This window comes from Salvelinus alpinus, chromosome 4, assembly GCF_045679555.1.
Source record: "Salvelinus alpinus chromosome 4, SLU_Salpinus.1, whole genome shotgun sequence".
NCBI classification, from domain to species: Eukaryota; Metazoa; Chordata; class Actinopteri; order Salmoniformes; family Salmonidae; genus Salvelinus; species Salvelinus alpinus.
This window is the reverse complement of record NC_092089.1, coordinates 24671321-24680759: the sequence shown is the minus strand read 5'-3', so window position 1 is coordinate 24680759 and position 9439 is coordinate 24671321. Positions and strand designations below refer to the sequence as shown.

Genomic DNA, 9439 nt, shown 5'->3' with positions numbered 1-9439 from the left:
GAAAAGTGAAGATCTAGGTAAACAGGGATATTGTCTGTACTATAGTGTTGCTATTGCTATAGTTTAAGTATGATTACATAAAACACGGTTATTTATACTGGGCCTTGTACATTACATATTATATCTATAACCTATTCTATAGATATAATTAGCACGTAATCCAGGCATCATCAAGATGTCTCTTGCTGGACACATAGGAAATCAGGATAATGCTTAAATTTTTTTTTTTAAACATTCACGTTCCTCTGGACCTGTGTGATTCCAGACAATGGAGGTTATACCTATTCATTATTGTGTTAAATCTAAAATGTATTCTCAGGAAGGATTAAGTATTGACTAATACAAAGCCTGTTTACTGCAGGTAATTACTATCATTCTATTATAATCTCATTGAGATCAATGTGTCTCTGTTGAATTCACAGAATGAATCTGCATACTATGAGTTTATTTATCAGGCTGTATCCCTGAACCATCTCTTTACTCTACATCTATAAATCAGAATGCCTCTTAAAAGGTGAATTACTTACTCCTTGTTTTAACTTAAATATATACGTGTAAATAATTTAAGGGAAAGGGGGTAATATCACTTGATGAAGCATTGGATTGCAGACACATAAATAATTGATGGTCCATAATTTTTATTCACTACCACACTGAGACTGATAACATTACTCTTCCTGGTAATTATTTTTCATTTGTATTTTACCTTTATTTAAACAGGGAGTCACATTGAGATTAAACATCTATTTTTACAAGAGAGCCCTGTATACATTACAATAAAAACAGGACATGAAAACATCATACACATATATGTGTATAAAACAATATAATTCATCACACAATAAACATATTCAATAAAAGCAATCACATAGAGGTCCTCAATCAATTATTTAAACTGCCTGAGTGGCACCAGCACATCTATCTGCAGTGATCTCTGCATATTGTCTAGAAACCACCATTAAACATGTTAAAAGAGAAACATCTATGTTTACTCCTCAAATGAATCGGGGAATCTCATGTTGCTGTGTGTCTGAGGAGAGATACCCACCTGTCTGGAAAAGATAGGCCTACTAATGGCAACGGAATGCTTGCCAACAATAAAATGCATTATTCTAATTTTCATCTTTATTAAATCATAAATAAACAATGCAAACAACAAAGTGGATGTGTGTTTGATGAAGGTTACTATGGAGTGTCACAGTGATCTTTTCCGTAACCTTGCAGACAAAAAAAATAAACATAATTTTGAATATTCTAAATGACAATGTCACAAGATGTAGCGCAGTCAAACACAAGTCACTTGTGAATTAATTGATTAAGTCCTGTTTTGCATTTATTTATTCGTGATGAGGTTTCTTAGATAGGAGCCTAGTATTTGGGGTTCCCGAGTGGCGCAGCGGTCTAAGACACTGCATCTCAGTGTTAGAGGGGTCGCTACAGACACCTTGTTTCAAATCTGGGCTGATTCACAGTGATTGTGTTTGGGAGTCCCATAGGGTGGCGCACAATTGGCCCAGTGTCGTCTGGGATTGTCCTGTGTAGGCTGTCATTGTAACAATTTGTTCTTAACTGACTTGCCTAGTTTAAAAATATGTATATATATTATCACACAATGCCTCTCTCAACCTGGCCATGCACTCCCCTTCAGTTTGTTACAGGTTGAACTTAAGTGTCCATACATATATTTCTAGCATTATTAACACGTGTATAATATGTACTTTTGTTGTGATGTAATTACATCGCCTATTTCGAGTATTGTTATGTTGGTTGTTAAGACAATGCACAAGTTGTAGTTAAGCCTCGAGCTGTTTTCACATTTTCCTTTTCCCATGATCTTTGTCTGTCTATATGCTGCCATCTGGTGGTACAGTTTAGACACCAGCACAGAACACATTTATTGCTGTCACACAGGACATGATGATGGATATCGAGTTTCCAACTGGAGAGTAGTAACTAATCAATGATTGAAAACTACATCAACAACTGTCTGATTTAGTGACGGTACATTAGGCCATGACTATGGTCCTTATTGGACATGCACCAGCAGGTCCAGACAGTGGTTAACTGAACACACACTGTTCTGTTTGACCAAAAGGCACACTGTACTGTATCTGTTTGAGCAAGGGTGCGACTACAGTTTAGTAGATTAATAATCCACAGCTAACCTGCATTATGCACACCTTTTGAAGTGAGACTCCACCAGCTCTCATTGCTCCTACGAAAAAAGTTTGCGGTCCGAGTGCAGTATAACTGCAGTATAAGAGCAGTATGCAGCAACTATTTCATCAGAAATAACACCGCCGACTGCAGTTACTGAACTTTTACTGCAGTTTCAAAACTGTAATCTGCATTCTACTGTCTAGGTCTCTCTTCAGTCTTTGGCTGTAGATTGTTCCTGCTCGGGTCCTCTGAAATACAGCACCCTATGCAAAACATTACCAACCATACGAGCATGAAAAGGCAATACTTTCTGGCAGGCCTGATTTACCTACCATCAAAAATAAGCTCCTCTTTATGCAACCACTCTCAACTCTGTGACATTTGGGGAATGGTGTAGGCCTAACTGACCAAATTCATACAGTAGGCTTTGTTATGACGACTGAATAACATTCAGACAGGTCCTAGATATTATTATCTAAAATAAACAAAAACGAGTTGTTTCACAAATTTACAGAGTTCCGCAGATGTCTTGTTGCCTACTCAGGAAAGACGCATCATTGCCATCTTTCCCTCCTTCCTTAGATTTTTTTTTCTTTATTCAGAGGGGCAGGATCCAAAAGCGGTAGATCGATATTGAAAATGGAAGGAGCAGCGACGCGCACTGTGATAACGTCTACCAGCAGCAGCACGGAACATTTTTCCACCTCTACTCTGGTTTACGACAGGCAGTTTCTTCGCACTGCTTCGGGGCTCCTCGTTTTCGCAGAAATAGTAAGTAGTCAAGTTTCAAGGTTCAAAATGTAGGCTACGGGATACTCATTGTATACATCGTCCAAATAAATGCTTATTTGCGTGTTCCTTCTCGACGATGCAACAACATTATGACATAATAAAAGATAAGAATACGAACATAAATTAAATGTCTCAGTAGAATAAAATAAACATTTTATAGTAGCATAAGTATAATTCAAGAAAGTACTATTTATAGTCCAATATTTACACGTGTATTGGAGAAGGTTGGGAATGGGGGGCAGTGTATAAACTGTGGCTGGGGTGTGTGGGGTCCTGGATGATGCTGCGTGACTTCCTCAGGCACCGTTTGGGTGGGAGCATGGTCCCATGATGTACTGGGCTGTCTTCACCACCTGCTGGAGGGCCTTGCGGTAGTAGACGCAGCAATTCCCATACCAGGCCGTGATGCAACCGGTCCGTACATTCTTGATGGTGCAGGGCTAGTATTTGGAGAGGACCCGGGGCATCATGATGTTGTGGCGTCTTGACAACAGTTGTGGTGGTGTTGGTCCATGACATGTCCTCAGCGATGTGGACGGTGAAGAACTTAAAACTAGTAACTTTCTCTACTGCAGTCCGGTTGATGTGGATCGGGGCATGTTCCCACCTCTGCTTCCTGAACTTAACAATCAACTCCTTTGTTTTGCTGACTTTGAGGGAGAGGTTGTTGTCATGACACCACAATGCCAGCTCACTTACCTCCTCCCTATAGGCTGACTCGTTGTCGTTGGTTATCAGGCCTATAACCGGGCTGTCGTCAGCAAAGTTCATGAGGGAGTTGGTGTTGTGCAAAGCCACGCAGTTGTAGATGAACAGGGAGCACAGCAGAGGACTGAGGACACCCCTGGGGCACCCCTGAGTTAAGAGTCAGTGTGGAGGAGGTGTTGTTGACAATCCTCACAGCCTGTGGTCTGCACCTCAGGGAGTTCAGGATCCAGTTGCAGAGAGTGATGTCCTAACTGCAGCACAAACATATTTGTGTCCAAGTTTGATGTAATAATTTATTGAAATCACTATGGCAGTGGCTTTTACCATTTTCTCACAATAACTGCCATCAGAATTCATGGAGGGAGTCAATACTGTATGACCTGCGTGATGGTTTATCACAGATGGTGACATGACACTGTACTGAACACTGCACTGAAGTGAAGGTTCAATTATTTAACATTGTTCAAGGAAATGTAACTGGAAAAAATGAACATAATGTCAACCTACTTTCTGTAATATATGCTACTTCCAGTAATATAGGCTACTTCCAGTAATATATGCTTCTTCCTGTAATATATGCTACTTCCTGTAATATATGCCTCTTCCTGTAATATAGGCTACTTCCTTTAATATATGCTTCTTCCTGTAATATAGGCTACTCCCTGTTTTATATGCTTCTTCCTGTAATATAGGCTACTTCCTGTAATATAGGCTACTTCCTGAAATATATGCTTCTTCCTGTAATATAGGCTACTTCCTGTAATATATGCTACTTCCTGTAATTTATGCTACTTCCTCTATTGCACTCAACATTACCCATTCCCACCTGGACAAAAGGAACACCTATGTGAGAATGCTATTCATTGACTACAGCTCAGCGTTCAACACCATAGTGCCCTCAAAGCTCATCACTAAGCTAAGGACCTCCCTCTGCAGCTGGATCCTGGACTACTTGACGGGCCGCCCCCAGGTGGTAAGGGTAGGGAACAACACATCCGCAACGCTGATCCTCAACACGGGGGCCCCTCAGGGGTGCGTGCTCAGCCCGGAGTCCCTGTTCACTCATGACTGCATGGCCAGGCATGACTCCAACACCATCATTAAGTTTGCTGATGACACAACAGTGGTAGGCCTGATCACCGACAACGATGAGACCGCCTATAGGGAGAAGGTCAGAGACCTGGTCATGTGGTGCCAGGACAACAACCTCTCCCTCAACGTGATCAAGACGAAGGAGATGATTGTGGACAACAGGAAAAGGAGGACCGAGCACGTCCCCATTCTCATCGATGGGGCTGTAGTGGAACAGGTTTAGAGCTTCAAGTTCGTTGGTGTCCACATCACCAACAAAATAACATGGTCCAAGCACACCAAGACAGTCGTGAAGAAGGCACGACAAAGCCTATTCCCCTCAGGAGACTGAAAAGATTTGGCATGGGTTCTCAGATCCTCAAAAGGTTCTACAGCTGCACCATTGAGAGCATCCCTACTGGTTGCATCACTGCCTGGTATGGCACCTGCTCGGCTTCCGACCGCAAGGCACTACAGAGGTTAGTGCGTACGGCCCAGTACATCACTGGGGCCAAGCTTCCTGCCATCCAGGACTTCTATATTAGGCGGTGTCAGAGGAAGGCCCTAAAAATTGTCAAAGAGTCCAGCTACCCTAGTCATAGACTGTTCTCTCTGCTACTGCACGGCAAGCGGTACCGGAGCGCAAAGTCGAGGTCCAAAATGCTTCTTAACAGCTTCTACCCCCCAAGCCATAAGACTCCTGAACAGCTAATCAAATGCTGCTGCTGCTACTCTCTGTTTATAATCTATGCATAGTCACTTTAACTCTACCTACATGTACATATTGCCTCAAATACCTCGACTAACCGGTGCCCCCGCACATTGACTCTGTTCCGGTACCCCCTGTATATAGCCTCGCTTGTAATTTTACTGCTGCCGTTTAATTATTTGTAACTTTTATTTTCTATTTTTTACTTAACACTTATTTTTTTATTTTTTAAAGCATTGGTGGTTATGGGCTTGTAAGTAAGCATTTCACTGTAAGGTCTACACCTGTTGTATTCGGCGCATGTGGAAAATACAAATTTGATTTGATTTGAGCAAATGCATTTAAATACACAATAAAGTAGACACCACCAGAGTACAGCCATAGCCGACGATGGTTGCATCCCAAATGGCATCCTATTCCTTGTATAGTGCACTACTTTCTACTCGAGCCCTATGGGCCCTGTTAAAAAGTAGTGCACTATAAAGGGAATAGGATGCCATTTGGAATGCTGGCTATATGCTTCCCTGTCCCCTCAGGTGTTTGGTCTGCTGGTATGGATGCTGATAGCGGGGACAGAGTACTTCCGTGTGTCTGCCTTTGGGTGGGTCATGTTTGTGGCCATCTTGTACTGGGTCCTGACGGTCATCTTCCTCATCATCTGCCTGACCACGGCTTACAACAGGATCCCTCAGGTCCCCAGGACAACTGTGGTATGACACATACTACGACACATAATACAACAGCACATTATTTGAAACACGAGGGATTGAGGTTGTTTATTATATATCTAGTAATTGAATAATTGTGGACTATTTATGTAACAGAAAACCAATGGAGTTAACTGCCTTGATGGTTTTGGGGGAGAGAGCAAATAGATGAACCATGTCTTTATGAATGTGATCAAATGAAACCATTCTATAATGTGTACTACCCTACAGTATCTGAGCCAGCCGGAAATCCTGTTGTTGTCATTCTACAGGGCCTGTTCTTCAACAGTAGTGCTACAGTGATGTATGTGGTGTTCTACAGGGCCTGTTCTTCAACAGTAGTGCTACAGTGATGTATGTGGTGTTCTAGAGGGTCTGTTCTTCAACAGTAGTGCTACAGTGATGTATGTGGTGTTCTACAGGGTCTGTTCTTCAACAGTAGTGCTACAGTGATGTATGTGTTGTTCTACAGGGCCTGTTCTTCAACAGTAGTGCTACAGTGATGTATGTGGTGTTCTACAGGGTCTGTTCATCAACAGTAGTGCTACAGTGATGTATGTGGTGTTCTACAGGGTCTGTTCTTCAACAGTAGTGCTACAGTGATGTATGTGGTGTTCTACAGGCTCTGTTCTTCAACAGTAGTGCTACAGTGATGTATGTGGTGTTCTACAGGGTCTGTTCTTCAACAGTAGTGCTACAGTGATGTATGTGTTGTTCTACAGGGCCTGTTCTTCAACAGTAGTGCTACAGTGATGTATGTGTTGTTCTACAGGGTCTGTTCTTCAACAGTAGTGCTACAGTGATGTATGTGGTGTTCTACAGGGTCTGTTCTTCAACAGTAGTGTTACAGTGATGTATGTGGTGTTCTACAGGGTCTGTTCTTCAACAGTAGTGCGACAGTGATGTATGTGGTGTTCTACAGGGTCTGTTCTTCAACAGTAGTGCTACAGTGATGTATGTGGTGTTCTACAGGGTCTGTTCTTCAACAGTAGTGCTACAGTGATGTATGTGGTGTTCTACAGGGTCTGTTCTTCAACAGTAGTGCTACAGTGTTGTATGTGGTGTTCTACAGGGTCTGTTCTTCAACAGTAGTGCTACAGTGATGTATGTGGTGTTCTACAGGGTCTGTTCTTCAACAGTAGTGCTACAGTGATGTATGTGGTCTTCTACAGGGCCTGTTCTTCAACAGTAGTGCTACAGTGATGTACGTGGTGTTCTACAGGGTCTGTTCTTCAACAGTAGTGCTACAGTGATGTACGTGGTGTTCAACAGGGTCTGTTCTTCAACAGTAGTGCTACAGTGATGTATGTGGTGTTCTACAGGGTCTGTTCTTCAACAGTAGTGCTACAGTGATGTATGTGTTGTTCTACAGGGTCTGTTCTTCAACAGTAGTGCTACAGTGATGTATGTGGTGTTCTACAGGGTCTGTTCTTCAACAGTAGTGCTACAGTGATGTATGTGGTGTTCTACAGGGTCTGTTCTTCAACAGTAGTGCTACAGTGATGTACGTGGTGTTCTACAGGGTCTGTTCTTCAACAGTAGTGCTACAGTGATGTATGTGTTGTTCTACAGGGTCTGTTCTTCAACAGTAGTGCTACAGTGATGTATGTGGTGTTCTATAGGGTCTGTTCTTCAACAGTAGTGCTACAGTGATGTATGTGTTGTTCTACAGGGTCTGTTCTTCAACAGTAGTGCTACAGTGATGTATGTGGTGTTCTACAGGATCTGTTCTTCAACAGTAGTGCTACAGTGATGTGTGTGGTGTTCTACAGGGTCTGTTCTTCAACAGTAGTGCTACAGTGATGTATGTGGTGTTCTACAGGGTCTGTTCTTCAACAGTAGTGCTACAGTGATGTATGTGGTGTTCTACAGGGTCTGTTCTTCAACAGTAGTGCTACAGTGATGTATGTGTTGTTCTAGAGGGTCTGTTCTTCAACAGTAGTGCTACAGTGATGTATGTGGTGTTCTACAGGGTCTGTTCTTCAACAGTAGTGCTACAGTGATGTACGTGGTGTTCTACAGGGTCTGTTCTTCAACAGTAGTGCTACAGTGATGTATGTGTTGTTCTAGAGGGTCTGTTCTTCAACAGTAGTGCTACAGTGATGTATGTGGTGTTCTACAGGGTCTGTTCTTCAACAGTAGTGCTACAGTGATGTATGTGGTGGTAGCAGCAGTGGACGCAGCCTCAATCAGCCATGCTATTAAGGGGCGCCATAACTACACCTGCTGGGTCGCATCCACAGTAAGAAAACCTCCTCAGACCTCCCAGACAGACATTTAAATCACGCCAACTGTGAAAATATACCACAAATATGACTGAGTATTTATGATTACAGCGATATTAAAATATACAATATTAAAATGCCAAATACTGTATATGCCTACAAGTCAGATAAGAGAGGTATGATTCCACTGTGTAGAATCCAGAATGATATCTATTTGGTCCATTTAAGCCTACTCTACTCAGACCCAGTATTGTACTGAATTTGAATGTTTTCATCCGTCTGTTTTTCAGTTCTTTGCCTTCCTGGTCACGCTCTGCTATGCAGGAAGTACATATTTAAGTTTTAAATTCTGGCGCCTGAGGGATGAGGAACAATAACCAATCACAAAGGACAGCTAAAGTATATCCGTTATGGAACACATGAAGGATCTTGAAAAGTACACATGGTTAAGTGTAATAACCACTCCTTCCCTTTGGAAGGCATTTCTCTATTATTTGATTTCTGTTATATTTCTGTTATTTTGGAGTCATGGTGTGTTTCATCTGTTGGAATGACAGAGCCTGAACCTCAGTGGTGTTTTTACTTCTTATGAACTCATGAGTTTTTTAAAATTACATTTGGATGAAAATGACTGAAGCTAATAAAGTGGCTATTCTGTTTTTCTGAAGCTGGAGATCAAAGCTTTAACTCCAAAATTAAAATGGATTGGACAGTAATGTTGTCCCACACTAGATGGTGCTACAATACAAGGCTAAGAAACAGGGCTGATGAAGAACATTACAGTCAATTCTCTTTTTGATTATTCCAAAAAATTATCATATACGAATAATATATTTCACTAATAGGAGTCAGCACCACTGAACAAAAATGCAACATGCAACAATTTTAAAGATTTTACTGAGTTATGGTTCATAGAAGGATATCAGTCAATTGAAATAAATTCATTAGGCCCTAATCTATGGATTTCATATTACTGGAAATACAGATATGCATCTGTTGGTCACAGATACCTTAAAAAAAAGTAGGGACGTGGCTCAGAAAACCAGTCAGTATCTGGTGTGACCACC

General features: G+C 41.7%; 1 protein-coding gene across 1 annotated transcript; it reads left to right on the top strand.

The window, feature by feature from the left end:
- Positions 1-2337: 2337 nt before the first annotated feature.
- LOC139573111 (CKLF-like MARVEL transmembrane domain-containing protein 8) lies at positions 2338-9045 on the top strand. Its single transcript, XM_071396206.1, has 4 exons — positions 2338-2931; positions 5977-6150; positions 8270-8389; positions 8663-9045. The coding sequence occupies exons 1-4, from the start codon at positions 2800-2802 to the stop codon at positions 8747-8749; spliced, it is 513 nt and encodes a 170-aa protein (XP_071252307.1). The 5' UTR covers positions 2338-2799; the 3' UTR covers positions 8750-9045.
- Positions 9046-9439: the final 394 nt, after the last annotated feature.

Coding starts and splice junctions, on each gene's coding strand:
- LOC139573111 (XM_071396206.1), top strand. CDS start 2,800: ATGGAAGGAGCAGCGACGCGCACTGTGATAACGTCTACCAGCAGCAGC. Junction 6,151..8,269: donor AGGTCCCCAGGACAACTGTG/GTATGACACATA, acceptor GGTGTTCTACAG/GGTCTGTTCTTCAACAGTAG. Junction 8,390..8,662: donor CCTGCTGGGTCGCATCCACA/GTAAGAAAACCT, acceptor TCTGTTTTTCAG/TTCTTTGCCTTCCTGGTCAC.